The sequence below is a fragment of the Rosa chinensis genome, chromosome 1 (assembly GCF_002994745.2).
Source record: "Rosa chinensis cultivar Old Blush chromosome 1, RchiOBHm-V2, whole genome shotgun sequence".
NCBI classification, from domain to species: Eukaryota; Viridiplantae; Streptophyta; class Magnoliopsida; order Rosales; family Rosaceae; genus Rosa; species Rosa chinensis.
The window spans coordinates 29,917,010-29,942,774 of NC_037088.1; the positions used below are offsets into that span (position 1 = coordinate 29,917,010).

Here is a 25,765-nt window from a genome sequence, read left to right on the forward strand (position 1 = left end):
CCCTTCAGATAGTGCACTATTATACTCTTAGGAAGTGTGCTTACTTTGAGTATACATACCTTAGTTGTGTCTTTGGTATGCTGCGGCTTACCCGTACTTTGGGAATAGTACGTCGGTCCCTAGTACGTGGATTTATGATTTGATACCAGTCAACCTGGTTTTCCCGTGTTTTGGTATTATGGACCCTAACACGTGGATTTATGATCTGATACCAGTTAATCTGAAAATTCACTAAAAAGACTTATGTTATGTTGATCAAATATCTATCCATGATATATTTGAAATATGTGAAGGTGTTATGTGAAATTGATCAAATATCTATCCATGATATATTTGAAATATGTGAAATTGATCAAATATCTATCCATGATATATTTTGAATATGTGAGGGTGTTGGTAAAAAGAAAATCAAGCATGCATTGCTTTAATGTTATTTCACATATTAATGATGCAGTATTTGCTGATTGAGTTTTAAAAGAGAGTATCGAAAAATACCTACTTTTATGTTTATATGATTTTTGGAGTTATCTTGTGAGTGTGTTGATTGTTTACTTGAGTTATAATAATTGTAATTAAATAAATCAACAGTTCTTTCTTGTTTACTCACGAGCTTTGCAAAAAGCTTACCGGGTTTGGTGTTGTTGCAATCCCGGTACACTATTCAAATTGTGTAGCGGGTAATCTCACAGGTCAGGAGAATCAGGGCAGTGATCGTGCGGTTTAGAGTATTAGTGTTAGATTTACAGCATTTGTTTTGTGAGGAGAATTATACTCATTTGAGCTTACAATTTGATTTGATGAGAGTGTGCTGTAATAAGTAGCTTGAGGATTTGGTTTATGTAATATTAAGAGGTGTAAGGTGTGGTTGTTTCTGAGAGAAAAATTCAGAACGTTATTTGTATTGTTATTAGTCATGTTCCGGATTTGAATCCTTATTTCAAAATTCGGGGTGTGACAGTATCGAAGGTCTTCTTTTTCCCAGCCATGAGCAGCTCCTCGAACAATACTAAAGCGCGACTGTAAAATGCCGAAACATCTTTCGACATCCTTCCTGTACCCCTCTTGAGCTTGGGAAAACTTCAGATCCTTCGGTCGTGTAGGCATTGGAATTGATTTTACGAAAGTCGCCCATTGCGGATAGATACCATCAGCGTGATAGTACCCTAAATTGTGAATCCTGTTATTTGCTTGAAATTGGACCCGAGGGGCTCGACCAGTAGTGACCTCGTCAAACAACGGGGACTTAGAAAGGACGTTGAGGTCGTTGCATGATCCAGGCATTCCAAAGAAGGCATGCCAGATCCAAGTGTCATAAGAAGCGACTGCTTCGAGGATGATAGTGGGCACATGTTTTCGACCGCTGTATTCTCTAGCCCAACCTGTTGGGCAATTCTTCCATTGCCAGTGCATGCAGTCGATGCTTCCAATCATTCCAGGAAAGCCCCTTCTCTCGGCTTTGGTGAGAAGTCTTCTGAGGTCGGCCGGATTAGGAGCCCGGAGGTATTTTGCCGAGTACAGATTAACGATTCCTCTTGTAAATCGTTTCAGAGCCTGAATGGAGGTAGATTTTGCCATCCGACAATACTCAGCACATTGATCTGCCCCTGCACCATAAGCAAGCATTCTTAAGGAACATGTCAGCTTCTGCTGGGGAAGTAGTCCGACTTTGCCTGCAGCATCTGATTTCTGGACCAGTACGGGTCGGTACCACAAAGATCACTGGAGATGCGGTTGAACACATTGTGACTCATCCTGTACCTTGTCCGGAATATCTCTTCACTGAAAACCGGACGCTCCACAAAGTAATCTTCCATCATGTCTTTCCCTCTTGATTCCCTAAACTGCTCCTCATTCGGTGTACGCCCCGGTTGAGAACCCCGTCGTTGTGATCCGGAGGAAGCTTCAGCGACTGCTGCTACCACAAGAGCATTAGTTGTACATAGCTCTTCAAGATCTTCATCTCGAGATTGTCGATACTTAGCCCACAATCTCTTCATTGAAAGGAGGGAAGGAGAGGAAATGTGTTGGATCTGGAGAATATGAAAACGAATGAGATTTGTGAATATCAGCTTGTGAGGAATGGTGTGCTGCCTCTTGCTCAATTTATTTACAATTTTCACATAAAAAGTGATCAGACTTTGAGGACACGTGTCCACTCCTGGTTCGCCGTAATCTGATCTGAAATTTTAGATAAGATTACATCAACAATAACCGTTAGATTGAATAGTATGCAAATGATCTGGTCCGTTCAAAAAGTGTCGGTTGTGCCTTCACTCATTTCAAGGAAATTTGTCCGTTGTGCCTTCACTCATTTCAAGATAAATTGTCGGTGGCTTATAATTTGTCAGTTGTGCTTTCACTCATTTCAAAATAAAATGTCGGTGTCGGTGGCTCATAATTTGTCCACCTTAAAATATTTTTGAAAAAAGTAAATTGTATAATTATGACATTAATTATCCATAAATATTCATTATTAACCGCCTAATTTTTTTTTTTTTGAATTTTTTTAAAAACCGATGAACAGTAAAATCAAAACAGTAAAATACCACGTGTGAACAGTAAATTTTGTGAACAATATGCATGAACAGTGAAAATATGAACAGTATTGGCCAGGCAAGAAAAACAACGGGTGCAAACTCATGTCCAGTGGCAGTGAATAGTAACTTGACCGGTCCAATTCTTGACTTCTCGACCTTGACATTTCTTGACTACGGGTGAACTTGCTCTTAAAGAAGGCTGAAAAAGAGACCATAGGTACTCTGTTGCTAAAGTCTGAACATTTCTTCTTGGGCAAAGAAGTTAAAGTGATAATTTCGCCAATTATTGTGGCGAAATCAGAATCCAGCAAAGTTGAATATCGAACGGTTCGCGAAGGAAAATTCTACTTTTTGCCTTGCATCTCACTTTGTGGTCGTTGACTCTAGTTGCAGCGAGAATGTAAATGCTATCGAGGACTGAGCTCGCGAACCAAAACTACCATGGAAAGTTCTTGTGGCCGACATACTTTTGGGGATTACTTCATTAGCTAAGCCAGCATGTGGCTGTATTTGATAATTAATTATTCTTACATGGTCTCTATCTTCGAAAATTCTGCTATCCACCTAGGTGGTTCTCACCTGGTGACGTGGCAGAACGACAGCCACTCATTTCATTTCGGGTTCTGAACCTATCATGTAGGAGCAATCGTGGTCGAAGTCGGAAAATCTGACTGGAAACCACCATGCACAGCGGAAACTTTCCAGCCTCAGGCTGCCGTCACAGCATCGAGCAAACTCAGGCAACCCTCCATCCTTCCATCCTCCCTAACACACCAGCAGGCATCGTCGACACCCCTCTCCACCTGACGGTTCCACGCAACATAGACTAGATCGAATCCCTCCGATCCGATCTGAGCCAATCAGATCCCGTCTTCGCCCACTAGGTGACGCCGCCTCTTGCTGTCCGCCTTCCGGTCGTGGGGAAGATCGACCCCAGCCCCACCCACAAGCCACCAAGCCAGCTAGCATGACCACCTCGCGTTTTGGGCAACGAACCCCACGCAGCCTGAGCCTCCTCTCCGACTGGGTTTTTTGGTTTGCCACTGTTCTGTCAGCACTTGTATGCCACGCGCCGCTGTTAACACAGCAGGTGACCCTCACCAGGTGGATAGCAGAAGCTCCGCTCTATCTTATCTTGAATCTGCATATGAAGCAGTGAAGAGGTGGTGCGTCTGACAATATATATATAGCCTACATGGTGCTTATATTAATGATGCATGATGGTATGAGTTGACTACAAAATGTGCTCATCCACTAGGGACAACATAGGCTTTGTTGATTAGCCTGATGGTTTATATATATATTTGTATAAAGTTAAAGTTGCTACAGAGGCATGATCATGATGTCTGAGTAGGGCTGTCACTCGATCGGTTCGAATCGGTTATAGGTATTACCAACTTCAAAACCAAAGCTTTCGGTTTCAAAACTGAGCTACCAATTACCAACCAAATTTTCGGTTTTTAATTTATTATCTATAATTCGGTATTTCGGTTTTCGGTATTACCACTTTAGAATAACTAATTCTTTATAATATAAATTAGAATGAACAAAACTAGGTTTTTGAATTTTATAGTCATAAACGTTGTATTCATCTACTAATCATAGCTTTCTTTGTATATATGACATCAAGTTCTAGCAATTTTCCAATAAAACTAGGTTATTTAACCATCTTTGACTAGGTTACTTAAATACATGTACTATTAATGTAGTATATGTAGTAATGTTCATACTATTATAAAAGTTTTTATGTTTATTTTTAATATACATGTATGTATATTGAAAATTGTAGTATATAAATCTAATATTTAGATAATCGGTAGATTCGGTATTTACCAAAACCAAACCAATTTTTTGGTAATTTTCAATTCGGTTTTATCGGTCTCTGTTACCAAAAGGTCGGTTTACCAAACCTAAACATCGGTTGGTATTCGGTCGGTTTGCTAATTACCAAACCAAGTGGCAGCCCTATGCCTGAGCCATATATAAAGATATTAAAAGTTGGTTCAATTGTCAACACTGGTCTCAAAGCAACAAGGAGCACGTGGCCCCTTAATATGCAGTGATTTAAAGCAAGAAGAGTTTGGGCACCGCGAAGAGTGCAGAAAGGACAATTAATTATAGCAGGAAGTTCGCGAGCGTTCATAGCCGAAGCCCATTCTCATCCCGCAAATGTCGCGAGCAGTTTGAAGACTTCATGAGGCAGAGAGTAAGTGCGGCAAATAAAGCTTTCGCTGGAATGGTTTTCTTTGCCCTCTGCTTCGCTTCTTGTTTTGAGACAATATTCCTAAGAGCCAGCGAAGTGGCTTCCACATCTACACTTGAGTGATCAATATAGAGCCAGCTACCTAGGCAGAATATGCTGTTGTACACATCGTGAAGGTTCACTCGCAGTCAAAAGCAAATGCGCATGGGGGCATTCCACTCTTCCAAGTCTCGCCAACCCCTAGTTCAACTCGCTTCATTAAAGCTAGGGGGGCATATAGAGCATTTTTGTGGCGTAAGTTTAACGCCAGACTTCTGATTAAGACTTTGGTGTCTTAGTTTTTCTAAGGCCAACACCTGTGGCTTTTAATTTTTACCAAAATTCTTGCTCAAAACTTATGTAGTGTTTTAAGCTCTTTAAGGCCAATTCCAGTGGCCTAAAAATAAAAGTTTTTCATCCAAGTTGGTGATACTTTCTGGAGCATTTCGAAGACTTATGGTGAGTACATCATCCGCCAGTCTTTGTCTATCAAGTTTGAGCTAGATGATGGAATTCGAGCTTCATGGCCTAATTAAGAGGCTTATTTCCATGATTAGTCAAAGTGATTTCATTTGGGCCAATGCGAGTGGCTTTAAAGCGACGTCATTGCAGACAGGACTAGTGCTGACTCAAGACCTCTTCAGTCAAGACGGGGAACTTTGACTTCGAGGTCTGGAGGGCAATGTTTGAGCCCAAAATAACAATTTTTCCCGACGAGGGAGACTCGAAGAAAATCCGGGCCAATATCTGTGGCCCAAGCTATATATTTTCGATAAGCTCGGAATATATTGTTTAGAGGCTAAATAAAGCCTACTTGGAGGCCAACCAATCTTGGAGCAAATCTGAATATTCTTTGATTTATTATTAATTATGAAGATATCTGATAATTAATGGTGATTTGTTTGCTTGATTGCCAAGTACCGTGCAAGGGAGCAGATTGGGTTGATCAATTAAGGAAGGATACAATTACCCTTCACTAGCCTTCACAAGCAATAATTATGGCTGCCCATGCAACTAATGGCATGCACGTACAGTATATACTTCCATGCAATCATGCTTGATGGTGGAACATATATGTATGTATATGATATATATGATGTGGTGGCTCATGCATGATTTAATTAAGGAAGGGATATGGTGGACACGTGAAGCATGGCACAAGTACAAGGGATATATATATATACAATTGCACATGCATGGCAGATAGACAATTAAGGAAGGTGAACTCCTTTGTTGCATACAAAAGCCAATACATGGCTAACATATTCACATACATATTGCATGGCAGATGGGTCAATTAAGGAGTCCCCGCGACGAGTGCTCGCGAAGATATATATGAACATATATACGTGCATATCCAAAAGCTCACGACCAAGAGGAAGATTATGTTCAGGACTCTGAGAGGCAATTAACCCTTGCCTATATTTCTAGCGGCGATAGAGGATAATTATTAATTATCGCTTACGATAGATATCAAAACTATTAAGAGTTTTGATTTGATTCAGGGCCAATAACTGTGGCCTAAAATATAGTATTTCATCCTCTTAGGACGGTGAATCAGCAGTAGCCTATATATAGAGGCTGAAGACGATACAAAAAGGCTCTCTCTCAAATCAATCAATCCCAGCGATTACAAAGCCTCCCCGGAGCAAACTTCAACCTCGTTGAAACCCGGTGACCGCACGCTAGTCCTAGTCTCCTCGCGAGTCGACTGTCAGCATCACCAGATCAACCCGGCGACCGTGCTTCCAGTCCTAGTCTCCTCGCGAGCCGACTGCCAGTACTACTGCCACCGATACAACCAGCGAAGCAAGGGTAACGCCCTCGCAACCCAGCGAAGCTAAAGTCACGCTTTAGCAAAACCCGTGCTTTCTCCAACTTCCCAGTGATTGCTCTGCCCAGCCTTCAACGTTGAGTATCGATACGGTGAACGTAAATAGACCACAACCAAAGCCCTTACCCGCGTAAGGCAAGAAGTCATTTTCCGAAAGGCAAGAAAAGAACCCTGTGACGAGGTTGGTGCTCTCCTCGTCCACACGCTTGAAGAAGAAATCAGGTCAAGGGACTACCCCAACGACTGCACCCCGCGGTGCTGGCACGCCTGCGCAATCACACGCTCAAAAGAGACAGTTTGCACACCAACTGGTTTTGGAGCCAAACACAAGCATTCATTAGTTTGGAGAAATGGGAATCCGAAGTACTGCTCCTCTAAGATGAAGGAGTCTTTGTAAGGCGAGCCACCTCTTTCCACCAATAGCACTGAGAATTTCTCAGACAAGGTTGCAGCTAGGGGGTAGCTGGTAGTGCCTCCTCCAACCACAATGTAGTCGAAGAACCTACCGGATACTTCTTGGACATTTGAAGTCATATAGGGAATGTTGCCACATAGAACATATAGTGCGTGAACAAATAGAAGCAACAGATGCAATGAAAATCCCTCACCGTGAATTTGATTAGCAACAGTAGAATTGTAGAAGCTTCAAGCTAGGATGGTAGATTAAGGCTAGTTAACATGTGGGGAGATATACAGTTTCAAGCTCTTGACTGTTTTCAGTGCTGGTAGCATAAATTTGATAGACAATTAAACATTATCTTATCCTCTTGCTGTGGCGCCACCTCCACCTCACCATCACCATGTTAATCATTGAATCCATTGAATTCCTAAACATTCAGTAGTTAACTTGCGCATGGCTTTGTGCCTTTGTTAATAGGGTGCATCTAGAATCGATCGAGAGAAAGTTCAACCGAAGGATGGTGTTTATCGACACCGTTTGTATTGACTCTTCTACCCTTTCTCTCTTTCCTCATTTACACTGTTTGTGGAAGAGATGCACTGTTCATGAACTCTAAGCTCATGCAGACCAATTCAAAATTGTTGTAAAAATCCATATCCATCAGAGACTGATTCTCTTGCTTTCTTTATCCATCATTTCTCGCTCTCTCGTGTAGTTGTTCCATCTTGGATTTGATCGAAATCCAAAAACTGACCGGCTGACCTCTGAAGAATTGGATTGATTGATTATATAGAAAATTACATATAAGTGTTATTTTGAGACTTATATTAGCCATAAAGCCACTTAAGTTTTCTTGTACACATAAGGCCACTTACATTCACAAATTATTTTTTTCATAACAATTTTACCCTTCTGCCTAACAAACCCAATTGCATCGGTCTTTCCGTCTTACATCAATCACAAATCTCTCTCTCTCTCTCTCTCTCTCTCTCTCTCTCTCTCTCTCTCTCTCTCTCTCTCTCTCTCTCTCTCTCTCTCTCTCTCTCTCTCTCTCTCTCTGTAGCGACCTCCTTGCTCTTCTCCGGCGGTGAAGACATCGGTGATGCTGTTTGGACAAGGTGGCAGGCCAGGCTTCTCTCTCTCCTCCCCAATTTTAATGAGAAAGCCCCTTCTGTTTCTCTGCTACTCTAATTTGAGCACCAGCGCCTTCACGTCGTTGTCTCCACCTCCGATTTGGGCGACCACCGGCACGACGCTATCAGATCTTGCACCGCCATCTTCACCTTCGATTTTCCAGAAAATAAAGCTGATCAAAAAATTACAAACCCGACGAAAACGTTGGGAAGTCTGCGGCTGCAGTCCGATCGTGATCGGAGGGGTGAAAGGAGAATCGCAACGATGATAAAGTTTCACGACAAGGCGAGGCAGCCCAGGCATCGATTACATCGTCTAGGGCTTAGTTGTCGACTTCTTCGCTCATTTTTTCATTCTCCACTAATGCTCGCCGGATTTCATTCTCAGCTGCTTTCGATGGATGGCAACAATAATAATAACGACTGTGGATGGCAGAAGGTGACCTATGCAACGGGCCAAAGGAAGAACAAGGTCACGGATTCCATCAACAATCATAATAGGCTAGTTCCAGCCCTGTGATCTCTGGCAGAGCGTGTTTTCCGAGGTGTGGAGAATGAGGTGGAGGAGCGAGTTCGGAGGCAGTAGGAAGCTGATAAGGCGGAGACGGTATTTTCGATTTTTCCATCATTTTACAATTGGTTAGTTTGATGAATTTTGATTGTTTTAAGTTTTAGTTTCTGTTGATTGCTTTCGATTACTTCAATTTCAATTTTTGATTCTGATAAGTAAAAAGGTTTATGCTTGTGGACTGTTCTTGTTTTGAAGCTTTGGTTATGAAATGAATAGATATTTGTTTTTCTTATTATGACTTGAAGATTGAGACTTACTAATTAAGTTCAGGTCTTGAAACAGTTACCAAATCTGAGTCTGATAAGCATGTATAATGAAATAATGAAATTATATACTTGATGTTTTATGTTTTGCCAAATCACATTGGGCTCTATTGTTGCGTCATTCTCTTCTTTTTGGAGGTTCCTTGATATGTGCTCTGAAGCTAGAATAGTTGGCATTGCCTTACTTCATGAGTTGATTTCCTTACTTATGCATTGGAAATATTTGGCATAGCTTTCCATGATTGCTATAATGTCTTTTCAACACATAAGTAGTAGCTTTTTATGGGCACGTTAGCATAATTTTAAGTTGATGCCAGCAGCTTTTTATTTTTGTTTTGATTGATTTCAATTCAGTAGCTCTCTATAACTGTTATAGTGGTTTTTAACATAGTGATAGTAGCTTTCTATTCCCATGTTAGTATATTTTCAATATAATGTCCGTAGCTTTTTTGTTTTTGTTTTGATTGATTTCAAGTGGTCTGTTGTTAATAGCTTATCAAATTGGAAAAGCATAATTCTGAATGAATTTATTTTTTTATTATTTTTTTAAAAAAAAAACTCCACTCCATTCCCAACCTTGATGGGGCTCGAACTCCTGACCTCTTATATATGAGACCAAAGCCTTACCACCCCACCAAACACACACACCCTTTTTCTTTGTTCAGGGGTGCAACACGAGGACTTCCCAGGAGGTCACCCATCCTAGTACTGCTCTCGCCCAAGCAAGCTTAACTTCGGAGTTCTGATGGATATAATTTAATTTTCTTCTTCTTGTGATTTCATATCTCTATCATTTCTTGTTAGAATTTGTGTTACACTATCAAGATGTATAATTAGCTGGTTTTATATAATCAATATCTATGTCAATAGCTTTTTATTTTTGGTCAAGTAGTTTTGTACATGTGCTATAGTAGTTTTCTGTACCTATGTCAGTAGCATTTTATTACTAGTCCAGTAATTTTGTACGTGTTATAGTAACTTTATATACCTATTCAGTAGCTTTTTATTATTGATCCAGTACCTTTGTACGTGTGTTATAGTAGCTTTCTGTACCTATGTTAGTAGTATTTTAGATTGCTTGTTTTTATTATCAAGTTGATAAAGAGTGTGACGTTTGCGGCGTAGCGGTACATTGCTGTTTTTAGTTTTCATTTCAAATACTAATATTTTTTTTGTTGTATCTTTGTTCTTGCAGAATTTTTCCCCTTTGCATTTGTAGAGTAGATTTCGAAAATCATAGGAATTTGGATTTGAAGCCTCCATTGACCAAGAGATCATTCAGCTAACCAAGAAATGTTGAAATGAAGTCTCGTACTGAAGGTGGAAAAATTATGTCTATGGGTTTAGAGTGTCAGCATTGAAAAATGACAGTAGCATTACAACATTAACAGTAGCTTTATTCAACTATTGTAATAAATTTTCATAACTATGGTAGTGACTTTTTGCAATTATGCAAGTAGCTTTTTACATAATTATATCATTGTTGACCCTGTATACTTTTGTATCATCTAATATGTTTTACTTTCTCGATTGCAGTAGCGTTTTTACTTTGGTTGTATTCTTTACATTTCCATAGCTTTCTTAGTCTTTGACAATAGTTTTCTCAATCTTTGGAGGTTACTTTTGTTCTGTGTGGTACTTTTTGTTCTGCTTGGTTATAGCTTTTGGTGTTGATGAGAGTAATTTTTGGTGATGGTGAGAGTAGCTTTTGTTATTAGCGAGAGTGACTTTCTGGTGTTGGTGACAGCAATGTCTCTTGCTGGTTAGAGTAGCTTTCGGTGTTGGTGACAATAACTTTTGTTGGTGAGGACAGTAGCTTTTGGTGTCGGTGAGCATATGTTTTGTTGTAATAGTAGATTTTGTTGCTGGTGACAGTAGCTTTTGTAACCTCGCCGGAGGTTGTCAGAAATCTCACCAGAGTAGATTTTGTTGCTAGCGACAGTAGCATTTGGTGCTAGTAACAGTAGCTTTTGTGACCTCACTGAAGGTTGCCGGAAATCTCACCATAGTAGCTTTTCTTGCTAGCCACAGTAGCTTTCACTACTAGCAAAAAGAGCAACACACACAGATTTTAAACACACTGACTCTCACACTGATAAAAAATCAGTGAGTTTTAACTTGTAGATACAGTCCGGGTGACTGAATGATTGGATCCCACAGAAGAAAGCTTACACATTTACTCACCGAAATCAGTGTGAGTAGATTTTCTCACAGATATCTGTATGTACCAAGTATTTTGTCTATACTGATATCTGTGTAAATCACTTATACACAGATATTCGTAAATAATAGCAAAATTATAATTTTCAAGGTGAGTGTTAATTCATAGAGACATATGTTATAACGACTTCCACACTATTGTCTATGTGAATGTGAAATAGCTACTAATATTTGTATGAAGTTTACACAGTCATCTATGGCAGCTGCTACTTTCCCACAGATATCCGTGTGAATATTTGATTGACATATGGACATGACATGTTTTTATCTCACACGGATATCAGTTTGCATTATTATTGTTAATACACACAGATATCAGTGTTCATAGAGAAATGTGAAAAATAGACTGATATTTGTATGAATATTTATACAGTTATCTGTAGCAATTGCTACTTTGTCACACACATTCGTGTGAGAATTTGTTTGACATATGTGTGAATAGCTCACACGGATATCAGAGCCTGAAGTGTAGCAGACACGGAGATCAGTGTGAATGTGTAATCATCACTACCGAGGATGTATTTTTTTAAGGGGAAATGATACCCAATTTCAGCTTAAAAATTGCCCACTTGCTCCACTAACAGTTTTTTAACCTCATTTACCCAAAACTCTAAGGGATTATTTCCCTAATACCCAATTAATTCTTTTTTTATTCTTTTATTTATTTTGAGACTTTTTGCCCTCTCCTTCTTTCTCACTTAGAGAGAGAAGTCATCATCCACCTTGCTATGCTCCGGTGACCTGTGGCTGGCCGCTGTCTCCCGCGACCGGAGTCCCGCGTCCAGTCACCGGAATCCCGAATCCGACTGCCGGACTCTGGTGACCGGATTCCGACTTCTGATTTTATTACCCTCCAATAATACTTAGTAATCATATTATTGCCCCCAATAATCATATTATTGCACCCTAATAGACTTGTTATTAGGGATCAATAATTAGTGAAAAATGAAGATGTTTTGAATTTTGAAAGCTTTCGGAGGTTTATCCAAATAAATAATTTTATTATTTCCCCCCAATAATCTTATTATTGCCCCAATAAACATTTTATTGCCCCTCAGTAATCTTATTATTATCTTCCAATAATCTTATTATTGCCCTCCAATAATCATATTATTACCCTCCAATAATCATATTATTGTCCTTAAGTGAATTGCATAAACTCCCAAAACCAACACTACAGACACAATTGATCAATTTGTATGTACACGTTCACTTTTTTTTCCTTTCTCATTCTCGGAGCTCACAGTATATATAAAAAAAAAAAACAGATGTACCTTCAATAGAACCTTTTTTTCCTTTCTTTCTGGGCTTTTGCCCCCATTTTGCAAAAAAAAAAAAAAAAAAAAACTTTGGGTACCCATACACTATTCGAGGGTGTTCCCTTCGATGCTGAAATCCACTAGCTGCGAAATTGGTTATCGCCGACGGCAGCGTTCCTTCCAAAAGGTTGTGATCTAGCGCAGATGTTCGCCAGAACCTGACCAGAAAACTCGCTGCACGACAGTTGATGAGCTGAAGCTGAGTCAGTTGGGGATGCTCCTCAGATTCTCGTCGGAGAGAGAGAGGAATAGAGAAATTGGATCTGGAAGGAGGAGAGAGATAAAGAGGGCCTGGAGACGAACTCGGCGTAGAAGATGAAGGACTGGAAACGAACTCGGCGTCGAAGATAAGGGTCTGGAAACGAACTCGAGTCGAACTGGTGACTGGAGAGAATTGAGCGTTGATGACTTCGAAGGTGGCCATAGAGAAACTGGCGGCGAGGTCGACGGAGGGCGGTGTCGTCGTCTTCAGGCCGAGAGAAGCAGGCGGCCTTGTCGACTGAGGGCATCGTCGCCATCGTTGCACCGGATATGGTGATCGGAGATCAGAGAGAGAGAGGATCGGAGATCAGAGAGAGAGAGATCGGATCTGGAATGAGGAGAGAGATAAATACTGAGATTTTGTAATTTCTTAATTAAGTTATGGGTAAAATGGTTGATTTCTGTTAAATTGGGTAGGTGGGAACAAAAATTTATTGTTAGAGTAAGTGGGATAATTTTGGTTTATTTTTGTACTTTTGGTCAAGACCCTTTTTTTTAACTTTTATAGATTTCTGTTGATGCTCGTCCGTTTTTCACATCAACTGTTCATATGAAGTTGATCAGTTCATTCTTCTATTAAATCAATGCTAGGTGGTCCTCAGGATAAGTAAAGATAGAAACTTTTTCTCCATCACACGGCTCTCAACAACACCACCTAGAACCAAAGCCATATCCACTCTCTCTCTTTCTCCAAGTCTTATTAGAGATAAGATCTATCTCTTTTTTTCAATTGTCTACCAAGCACAGGTAAATCTATACCATTGCAAAAAGCACAAGCAGATTAAGATTTGTAGCTCTAGCTTCTTGCATCTATTATTGAATCCCAGATCTCTCTCTCTCCCTAGATCTCTACAGGTTCAAAGGTGTTTTCTTCCGAATCTCTATCGTTCCAGATATCTCTCTCTCTGTGACCTTGCCAAAATGCAGTGCTGGATCCTTTGGTTGCTGTTATTTCTCAAAGAACAGTTGGGTCCTTTTCCATCAAGTGTTCACCACGGGACCATATCCAAGGTATAAATTAGCCAATTTCTATGATCTTTATGCTCAATTTCTGTTTTGATCTTTTTGCCTTAAACTTTCTTCTTGTTTTGAATCAAGATGAGTTTTTTTTTTTTTTTTTTAAATATTTGTAACCCCCACTATCTAGGCCTCATCATATGGCCTTTGGGCCCTAAGCCCGGCCGGCCTGTAGGGCCGAAGCCCGGCCCGGCCCTTCCATTAGGGCGGGCCGGCCCGACCCTTTTTTATTAGGGTAGGGTATGGGTCACACAAAAAGCCCGGCCCTACCCTACGGCCCGGCCCGATTGAGCCCATAAGGGCTAGGCCCGGCCCGGCCCTTAAAGCCCGGCCCTAAAATTTATATTTTATTTTTGTTATTTTCTATTACATGTGTTATATGTATAAAACTATGGAAGTGTAGAAAATTATTTCAATCTACCATATTAGGAAATTAGTCTTTTAAATTGAGCCATATTTTGAGAAGAAAAAAATAATTTTTTTAAAGAATTAACCGTTAATTCGGCAAAACGCCGCCGTTTTAATATAATCTTATGGGTATTTTAATATTTACCAATAATTACTGTTAACTAATTAACTGTAATAATTACAAAGCTATTATTTCAAATTGGACAATATATTCATGTAATACCAATTTTGAAATAAATCAAGTAATCAACATAACTAAAAATAATCAATTGGTCGAGTTAAAACCTTTTTACCAATGTAATGTTAACTTCTTAATGAGCAAAATGGGGGACGAAATGGAATTTTTTAAAATGAACCGCTGGATGTTGTTTGCATATGAATATATGTTACTGGTAGAAATTTCAACAATTTCCGCATTCGGTTGGACCTCGATCTACCCGGTCAACTCAATACCCTAAATAGAACATAAAACAAATATGCTCTTAACCAGTCCTTGGCAATTCACTTTTTTCGATCTTTCAGCTCCCACACTCTCATGGGTAGGGGTCTACTTATGGATGTCAAAATTCCACAACGTTTGTCCGCGCATGGTGCCGCTCCCCTTAGGGAAGTTTGCTTGTGCAAAGCGTTGACCGCTCCGTTAGGTGCCTTATTCACGGCGGATCGGCCTAATTTCTTTACACAATACCTATCACTATTGTATAAACATATAAGAATTTTCCGATTGATCGATTTTCATTTCAAAATTTTTGGATCGCACATAATCCTTATATGTCTTGTAATGTAGTATAACTAGTTTATTAGGCTTGTTACCCTCCATGAGCAAAATGGGGGACGAAATGAATTTTTTAAAATGAACCGCTGGATGTTGTTTTCATATGAATATATGTTAGTGGTAGAAATTTCAACAATTTCCTCATTCGGTTGGACCTCGATCTACCTGGTCAACTCAATACCCTAAATAGAACATAAAACAAATATGCTCTTAACCGGTCCTTGGCAATTCACTTTTTTGATCTTTCAGCTCCCACACTCTCATGGGTAGGGGGTCTACTTATGGATGTCAAAATTCCGCAACGTTTGTCCGCGCATGGTGCCGCTCCCCTTAGGGAAGTTTGCTTGTGCAAAGCGTTGACCGCTCCGTTAGGTGCCTTATTCACGGCGGATCGGCCTAATTTCTTTACACAATACCTATCACTATTGTATAAACATATAAGAATTTTCCATTGATCGATTTTCATTTCAAAATTTTTGGATCGCACATAATCCTTATATGTCTTGTAATGTAGTATAACTAGTTTATTAGGCTTGTTACCCTCCATGAGCAAAATGGGGACGAAATGGAATTTTTTAAAATGAACCGCTGGATGTTGTTTTCATATGAATATATGTTAGTGGTAGAAATTTCAACAATTTCCGCATTCGGTTGGACCTCGATCTACCCGGTCAACTCAATACCCTAATAGAACATAAAACAAATATGCTCTTAACCGGCCTTGGCAATTCACTTTTTTCGATCTTTCAGCTCCCACACTCTCATGGGTAGGGGTCTACTTATGGATGTCAAAATTCCGCAACGTTTGTCCGCGCATGGTGCCGCTCCCCTTAGGAAGTTTGCTTGTGCAAAGCGTTGACCGCTCCGTTAGGTGCCTTATTCACGGCGGATCGGCCTAATTTCTTTACACAATACCTATCACTATTGTATAAACATATAAGAATTTTCCGATTGATCGATTTTCATTTCAAAATTTTTGGATCGCACATAATCCTTATATGTCTTGTAATGTAGTATAACTAGTTTATTAGGCTTGTTACCCTCCATGAGCAAAATGGGGGACGAAATGGAATTTTTTAAAAACCGCTGGATGTTGTTTTCATATGAATATATGTTAGTGGTAGAAATTTCAACAATTTCCGCATTCGGTTGGACCTCGATCTACCCGGTCAACTCAATACCCTAAATAGAACATAAAACAAATATGCTCTTAACCGGTCCTTGGCAATTCACTTTTTTCGATCTTTCAGCTCCCACACTCTCATGGGTAGGGGTCTACTTACGGATGTCAAAATTCCGCAACGTTTGTCGCGCATGGTGCCGCTCCCCTTAGGGAAGTTTGCTTGTGCAAAGCGTTGACCGCTGTGTTGGGCGCCTTATTCATGGCAGATCGGCCTAATTTTTTACACAATACCTAATTACCTATCAATGTTGTATAAACATATGAGAATTTCAGATTGGTCGATTTCCATTTCAGAATTTTTGGATCACATATAATCCTTATATGCCTATTAATGTAGTATAACTCGTTTATTAGGCTTGTTATCCTCCATGAGCAAAATGGGGGACGAAATGGAATTTTTTAAAATGCACCGTTGGATGTCGTCCGTATATGAATATGGTAGTGGTAAAAATTTCAGTGACTTCCACCTTCGGTTGGATCTCTATCGACCCGATCAACTCCATACCCTAAATAAAACCTAAACAAATATGCTCATAACCGAGAATTTGCAATTTTTTTTTTTTGATCTATCAGCTCCCACACTCTCATGGGGAGGGGGTCTATCACCTGCTGTCAAAATACGGGATGTTTGTCCGCAAAAGGTGCCGCTCCCCTTACGGAAGTTTGCTTATACAAAGTGTTGACCGCTCCGTTTGGTGCCTTATTTAATGCAGATCGGCATAATTTTTTTACACAATACCTACTATTTGTATATGCATATGAGCATTGTCATGTTATAAGTTACAAGTGTGTGTGTGTATTAAATATGTTCAATAAAAAACAATGAGTCTTTTATTACCAATATATACCATTAAACCATATTTTGAGAAGAAAAAATAATGTTTTTTTTTTTGTTAAACAAATAAGGCCCTTTTTTGGCCCATTTCGGCCCTATTTGACCCTATTCGAGGGCCGGCCCGACCCGGCTCTTTCGGCCCTAACGGATCGGGCTTTTCGGCGGGTAAGTGTTAGCATATTTAAGCCCTGGCCGACCCTACCCGGCCCTAAATTTTGTTGACTTTGACTAGGCCCGGCCCGGCCCTACCCTAAGCCCTAAAATTTAGGGTAGGGCCGGCCCTAGCCTGGCCCATGATGACCCCTACCACTATCAATATAGTGTCAGATTTTGAAGTTTATGGGGGGGGGGGGGTGTTACGCCTTGTATAGTGAGATGGATGAGATTTTGTGGTAAGAGTAACTCCTCTGTTTTTGAAATTTATGCAGTAAAATTGACCAATCAAGAGTATGATTTCAGAGATGTATGAAGATTGAATTGGCAGAAAGAGATCGCTCATCAGGATCTTGCAGAGACACTTCAAGTGTAGCAGTATTAGAGGACAATTTATTAAAGGTCTCTGTCTTTGAGCTTTCTAGAGTGAGATCAATGGTAGAAGCTCAGAATGAAGATAATATCATTTTGCAAATAAAATTATAGAAATTAAAAGAAACTATCCTATACAAAATGAAAATATTTGGTGAACAGTACGTAATAGTTGGGTTTTGAGTTCTTCACACGGATGTGAAATAGTAGTTTATAATTTAATATTATCATCAACTCACACTAACTTATCAAATTAAAATTAATCAGGAAAAGTGAGTGGGGCCCGTGTAAATGTTCACACAGACTCTTTTATCTGTGTGGAGAGACCAAAGACCACCCACCCAAATGCCACAGAAAACAAATCTGTGAATGTAGGGTAGGCAATCAGTGTGTGTAGAGTGTAATACATACAGATCGCAATCAGTGTGTAATGAGTTATTTGCTAGTAGTGTTTGTGGTCTCCAGAGTTGGCCGGAGACCCGCTAGAGAGGAGAGAGAGAATGATTGTTGACTTTTTACTCTAGTGGCATTTCTGTAAATATGTTGATTTTTATATCCAAAATATAACATCATTTTTAATCTAGTGGCCTTACGAAATAAAAAACTAGTTGGTGCATATTCAAACATGCACTTATATGTAATTAACCCTTGATTATAGGCATCCGGGTTTGATGTTTTGATTGCAGCACAAGTTTAGGGGCAAAATGGGAAGATGAAATAAGACAAACTCCGTCTGTTTTGATCTCCGTTTGGTCATCCCTTGGTCAACTAAACTAAGTGGCTAGAATGCTGGCAGCCATTCGGTGGAAGTTTCACTTGGTGCCTAGTTAATGATATCCATACTTTGATTTTGTTCCTAAACTTGCTTAGTTGTTATGATTAGTGGAAGTTGTGCTTCTTAAGGCACTTCGGTGCACACAAGGAGTGGAGCTGTCAATATTGTTGCTAAATGCCCAAGTGACACCGGCCGCACTTGAGAGTTGAAGAGAAAATCTTGGTCACCCATCTTTTTGTAGAGAGTAGTTGACCAAGATTGAGGAAAGACAAGAAGATTACACTAACCAAAGAGGAGCTGTATTTTAGTAACTGGTCGATCGATTTTGTATACTAATGTTATATACTGATGCCATAGGGTAAGCATTCAGCCTAGTATGAGCGTGAGAGTTCTGAATGTATAGAATCCGCTAGCCTGATATGCACCGAACTAGTGGTGTTCACCTGGTCAGTTGCTGACCAAATAATTTATGCTCAATAACCCTTAGATTTACATCCAAGGGTGAAAAACAAAACACCTCAATTTAAAAATAATTCTCTCCGCCATTGGATTTACATCCAACGGTGATTGAGCATTATTTTCTTGGTCAGCAACTGACCAGGTGAACATTTTCGCGCACTGATATAGGTTATTATTTCCTAGAATCCCATAGTCTGGTATGGCAATTATCAAGAAAATAGTTTCATAACAATTACATGAGAGAATAAAGAAAGTAACCAATGAATAACAGTCATATGAGATTAAAACCGTTCTCGTCCAGTAAAAGATATGAATTCAAATGTCTCAAGAATGCAGATCGCTCCAACTCTGGCATTTCACAACTTTCTGGCTTCCACCGGTATCCCTCAAAAGAAATTACAGAAATGTTAAGAGATGAATAAGGTGGTTTAACAGACCAAACTCCAGTATTATGCACACATATTCTGTACTTCATATTCCCATTCCGAGAGAGTTTCAAAATATCCAGATCATTACCAAGAAACACAACTGGGGTAGATATCTGAAGTTCAAAATTTGATCTTGTTCATGACTGGTCTATGTTCGTAGACCTTCGTGTGTTTCAATAACTATTGGGGAGTGAAATCGATCGACACTTCCCATTTTACAAACACTCCTTTTTTTATTTATTTTGGTTGAAATTTTGATAAGGAGACAAAATTCAAGTCATTAAGAACAAAATTTAGGTTATTAAACATTCTAAAAAAAATATTAATAATAAAAATGTAGTGTGGATTCTAAAATAAGGATGTGGATTTCATTCCCCTATCTATTTTGATAGTTTAGGTATTTTCTGGGCCCAACCTTGGACAGAGTTTTTTAGGTATGTGATTGAATTTAATTCTTATAAGAGAATGGATTGATTGTGCTATGTTCATGAAATGTTTTCATATTGTAAAATGTAAACTTTCTGTTGGCCGGTGTGGAAAGATTCTGTAGAAGATTTCCTCCCCCACTTTTTTTACCTAGAGCGAGAATGAAATCTTTGCGGTCAAAAAATTGGTCAGCGAACCACGATGTTTGATCTTGTCTCTAGCAAGTCAGACTTGAAAATGGAGGCAGCACCTGTAATAGGCACGCCGATGACTAAGTCTGTACTAGTTTGAGTTGTAGTGAGTGTAGATGAGGTTGATTGCGTACCTCGAATATTCACTCCGTCAAGTATTTATATGCAAGCTCGAGCTAATATTCCGACTAGTGCACGTAGTGGCAGTGGCGGAGCCAGAAATCAGAAATTTTAGTTTGCTGGGGCACAAACAAAAAAATATTAATCATAGCAAAACATTAAAAAAATATATATATGTAATCTATATATTACAACGGTACATAATTTTCTTCGACGAGATTTCATTGATGTGAAAACCACATGAAAATTATAGAAAATAGAGCTAGAAGAAGCCTATAGTACGTACATTAGTATTGTATTGTATGGAGATTTCATATGTATTGTATATTAATATTGTATGGTATAGAGATTTGTATATTGTCCCCTTTATATACCCAAAAAAAAAAGGTAAAGTACACTGCAAGAGTTGAACCAGGGACTTGGTGTCCACAACCAAACTGCTGGCCACTCTGCCAAATTGGGATCTAATGATTTATGTAATCTAAGTTGTATTTGTATCAATCTCAGTGGGGCACGGGACCCACTAGGCCCCTATGTGGCTCCACCTCTGCGTAGTGGTGCGTAAGTCATGCGTGAGTGGACCCATGACGCCACTCTTGGATAGTATGGGAAAGTGTTTCTGCTTGCTTTGGACTCATATGAGCAAATAAGCCGCTGACTGATTCTGCTTCATTATGATCAACGATTCTTCTTCGAGGGATTTGTGCCTTGAATAGATTGTATCTCAAAGAGATTGTACTTCACTTGGATCTTTCCTTGAGCAAATATCTCATAACTCATATCCTCTTTGAAGGTTTTTGTCCTATCGAGATCCTCCTCGGCAAGTTATTTATTCCTCGACCGATATTTCCATCTCGAGTCTAGACCGGATATTCCCGCCTCAACCGAATATCTCCACCCCGACCAAATATTACCTCCTCGACTAGATATCTCCATCTTAACAGGATATTTTTTATTTTTGTTTTGTTGAGAACAAGTAAGATGGGTGGTTCTAGTACGTTGGACCTCCATTTTATTCACTGTCAATAAACTTTGTCAACTCATATGAAAAGACAAATAAGAACAAAGAAAAAAGATAATTAGAACAGTGGATTGATACTGTCAATAAACTTTGTCAACTCATGTGGATTGATACTGTTCTATGTTCTATTAGAACAGTGCGCTATTCTATTCTTTTACATGGTACACCTACAGGTTACATTACTCCATCCAGAGGAATTAGACAAGGGGACCCTCTCTCTCCATACTTATTCATTTTGTGTGTTGAAGGCGTTTCTTCTCTTATTTCTCATGCAGTCACTCAGGGATCACTGAAAGGGTTGCGTATGAGTCCTGGGGCCCAGTTGTTCATCATTTGTTATTTGCAGATGAGTTTTTATTTGGGGAAGCATCGGTTTCAGAATGTGCTACCCTCAAGTCCATCCTGAATGTTTACGAGCGTGCTTCTGGTCAAAAGATTAACCTGGATAAAAGCAGTGTTGTTTTCAGTAAGAATGTGCATCTTGATGTCAAAGGTAATTTAGCTTCTATTTTAGGGTGCAATGTGTCGAGGATCATGGCAGATATCTAGGGCTACCCCTTCATGTGGGGAAATCAAAAACAACAATTTTCTCTTACTTAAAGGAAAGACTAACAAAGAAGCTGATCAGCTGGCGCACCAAAATCTTGAGTTCTGCTGGTAAGGAGATTCTAATTAAGGCTGTGGCTCAAGTTATTCCAACTTATGTTATGAGTTGTTATATGCTTCCTAAAGGTCTCTGTGACGATTTGCATCAACTTTGTGCTCAATTCTTTTGGGGAGGTTCAGATTCTAATCGCAAAATTCACTGGAGGTCTTGGGAAAGGATATGTCTGTCTAAAAGTGAGGGAGGTCTAGGCTTCAAGAATCTGCATGCCCATAATTTATCTATGCTTGCAAAACAGGGTGGAGGCTAATCACTAATCCTAACTCATTACTGTCTCAATTGCTTAAGGCTAGATACTTTCCAACTGGTTCTTTTCTAGATGCGGATATGGGGGATTCCCCTTCCTTTGCATGGAGAAGCATTATGGAAGCTAGAACTGTGATTCAGGCTGGCTTACTTTGGCAGGTTGACACCGGCACCTCAATCAATGTTTGGAATGATCAGTGGATTCCAAACATTTCTCATCATCACTTGCGCAGACCGTTTGCTTGTGACATTGAGTCTGTCTCTTCTTTGTTTGATGCAGCTACTAGGAGTTGGAGGTTGGATGTTCTACAACCTCTATTTTCTCCGGAAGTTGTTGATGCCATTTTGTGTATTCCTCTCAGTAGCAGAGATAGGAGAGATAGCCTGAGTTGGAAGTTTGAGAAGAAAGACAGGTTTTCTACTAAATCTGCCTACTTTGTAGCTAGGAATATGGTGATGGGGATTTCTTTGCTTCTTCCTCTCTTGGTGACCCTTTCAGTACTCTTTGGAAGACATTATGGAAAGCTAATATCCCCGGGAAGGTTTCTATTTGTATCTGGAGAGCATGTCACAATGTGCTACCAACAAGAGAGAGTTTAAGCAAGAAGGGCTATACTGGTGATATGGGCTGTTTGCTTTGTTCACACCAGTTAGAGAGTGTTGGACATGTGCTTTGTGGTTGTCCTACTACACAGGAAATCCTTGCAGCTCCTCCTTTTTCCATTCAGGTTCCTATTACTCCTTCTTTTATTTTCAAGGAATGGTTACTAGAACAGGCTTCCAGTCTCTCATCAGATATTTTTCTAATTTGCTGATGATTCTATGGGGGCTTTGGAAGAACAGAAATGATAAACTATGGAATGATAATGTTAAACAAGCACCAGTAATTGTTGCTTGTACTATGGCTTGGTATGAAGAGTTTCTTCAAGCTAACAGAAGCATGACACCGGTAACCTACAAGAGGACAAAAGCTACAACATACTGTCCCCTCCCATGGTTGGTATGTTGTGCTTGAACGTTGATGGTGCTTATGTTTCTTCATTACAACATGGAGGCATAGGAGGTATTCTGCGTAATGAGAAGGGTGAGTTTATCGCTGGCTTTGCGTATAGGGTGCCTAATGTGTCTTCTGCTTATCATACTGAGTTGCTTGCTATTAAATCTGGATTGGAGATCATCCAGGTACTTGGTTTGTCCAATATTGCTTTAATGAGTGATTGTTTAGAGGCTGTTAAGGCTGTGACAGAAGAGGACCAAGATTTATCTTCTTTGGGAACTATTGTTGAAGATATTAAAGGTTTGCTAGGTGAATTGCAGTCTATAGGTGTTCATCATACTTATAGAACTGCTAACCATATTGCTCATAGATTAGCAGGTCTTGGTTTTGATTCTGACATTCATATGGAATGGTTCTTTCAAGCTCCAGAGTCTGTTATGGATGCCCTACAGTACGATTGCAATCGTATGAATCATTAATACAATTTCATCTTTACTTCAAAAAAATAATAATAATAATAATTAAGGAATTTTTTTATATCTTATATAATTTTATAATTTATTTAAAACAATTAAGTAAAAATAATTAATTTCTATACATTGTCCCATCATTTAATACAAAATAAATTCAAAATAATCTGATTTGAAATTTCCTTAAACTAAATTCATTGAATATTTAGGTGTAGTTATTACTAATTAAGATCCAAAATCAACTCCTTTTAATTTGATTAATCAATATATATATAGGGTTAAATACTTGTTACTCCTCAAACTTTTGCCCGAAAAACAGTTTAGTCCCTCGCCTTTCAAATTAAACTGGATAGTCCTTATTCTTTCTAATTCTCACACAACAGGTCAAAACAGGTCTAAAATGACTATTCTACCCCCAAGATCTTTTTTTTATTTTTTTCTCTCTTTTTCTAATTTCTCTTTGTCTTTTTCTTCTCTTTTTTTTTTTTTTTTTTTTTTTTTTTTTTCTGGTTCTCCCTCTCTCTCTCTCTAAGCTCGTATCTCTCTCTCCCCCGACGACTCTCTGTCCTCCCTGCAAACCCGACTTTGACTCCCACTCTTCCCCCAGCCAGCTCCTCTCTCTCCTCCAAGCTGTATCTGACCTCTACTCTGCCACACTTGCTCCACCCGCCTCGGCTCAAGTGCACCCCTGTCTCCTTCATCACCCACTCCTCTCTCCTTTCCTCTCCATTTATTCGCAGTCCCGATTTAATGGCCTCCGAAGACTCCTACTGTCCCTCCCCTGCCCAAAACCGGACTCCGACTCCGACTCTTCCCGCCCAGATCCTCAACCTCTCCTTCAACCAGGACCACAGCTGCTTCGCCGCGGCATCAACCTCGACTTCCGCATCTACAAATGCGACCCCTTCGTGAGATCTTCGCCGCGACTTCGGCCCACGCGGCGCCGTCGGATTGGTCCAGATGCTCTTCCGTTACAACATCCTCACCATCGTCGGCGACGACCCCAACCCCTCTGCGCCCCAACAAGGTCATGATCTAGCATAAGTGAGCTCTCCTTCCGCTCTGAGGTCAAGGCCGTCAAGCTCCACTGTGACCGCTTCGTCGTCGTTCTAGTCCAGAAGATCTTCTACAATTTCACCGATTTGAAGCTTCTCCAGGCGCAGATCGATCTGTGGAGAGGAGAGAGAGAAAAGTACAAAAGAGAAGAAAAAAGAGAGAAAAATTAGAAAAAGAGAGAGACAAAAATAAAAAAAAGATCATGGGAATAGTCATTTTAGACATGTTTTGGACCTGTTGTATGAGAATTAGAAAGAATAAGGACTATCCAGTTTAATTTGAAAGGCGAGGGACTAGACTGTTTTTCGGGCAAAAGTTTGAGGAGTAACAAGTATTTAACCATATATATATATATATTGGTGTTTTTGTATACTTTAGGGAAAAATGAGTTTTTTTTTTAATCTAATAGCTTCCCTAAATCTATCTTTTTCTTTGCTAACAGCAATTGCTAGTTCTTTTGGGTCCTTGACTCAAAATACCAAAATTGATCAAAATTATCTCACTTACCCCAGCAACAGATTTTTATTCTCACTTACCCATTTTAAAATAAAATGGTCATTTGCCATTCGTATAATTAAGAAATTGCATCATGCCACTGTTTCCTCTCTCTCTCTCCCCAACGCAGCGATGGTGTCCACGTCTGAAAAAGCCAAAGAAGCTCTGATCGCCGATCGCATGTTGTCGATTGCTTTCAGTTTGCTCTCCCTTACTCTTCTCTGCTTTCTTTGAACTCGTATTGGTGAATTGATGGAGGAACCGCCAGAAATCAACGACCACCATGGCTTGGGTTTTGAATGTTTTGATGGGCAAGTTGATGGACAGAGTTCCAAACTCCCATGGCTTGGTGCCATAAATGTTGAGTTTCCTTCTCTCTCAGACTCGATTCTCAGTCTTCGACTTGTTGCGATCTGGACTAGAATTGGGTGACTTCACCATAGTTCGAGTCGGTTATTGTCTTACAGAGGAGTGGCGAACTAGTAAACGGGGTGAGGACCAAATCAAGGAACCAGAGATGGAGTTGTTCGAGAGGTCGAGGTTCTGGAGGTGTGGGAGGTTACAGATCGACGGCGGGAGTTGACCAGCGAAGGGAGATGATGTGGGTGCCCAAATCATTTTTTTTTTGGGGATAGAATAGGGTAGAAGGCCAAAAGGAAAGAAAAAAAAATAAAAAAATGTTCTATTGGGGGGGGGGGGGGGCAATAAAGGTCTAATGGGGGCAAAAAATGTTTTGGATTGATGTAATTTCCTCTTTTTTTTCCTTAATCAAAGTTTTAGTTGTCTAATTTTACGGAGATTAGCTCTCATTCCGGCCACCGAAAGTTATTATGGGGAAATAGACGTCTATTGGTAGCAATACAGGTTTATTCAGGGGCCAATAAACCTCTCCGA

At 39.7% G+C, this 25,765-nt stretch overlaps 1 protein-coding gene across 1 annotated transcript; it reads right to left on the reverse strand.

Moving 5' to 3' along the window:
* Window positions 1-932: 932 nt before the first annotated feature.
* On the reverse strand, window positions 933-1,997 carry LOC112164751. The gene is made up of 3 exons (XM_024301047.1): window positions 1,709-1,997; window positions 1,146-1,604; window positions 933-1,051 (listed from the first exon to the last, which is right to left on the reverse strand). Exons 1-3 carry the CDS (start codon window positions 1,995-1,997, stop codon window positions 933-935), a joined length of 867 nt encoding a protein of 288 aa, XP_024156815.1.
* Window positions 1,998-25,765: the final 23,768 nt, after the last annotated feature.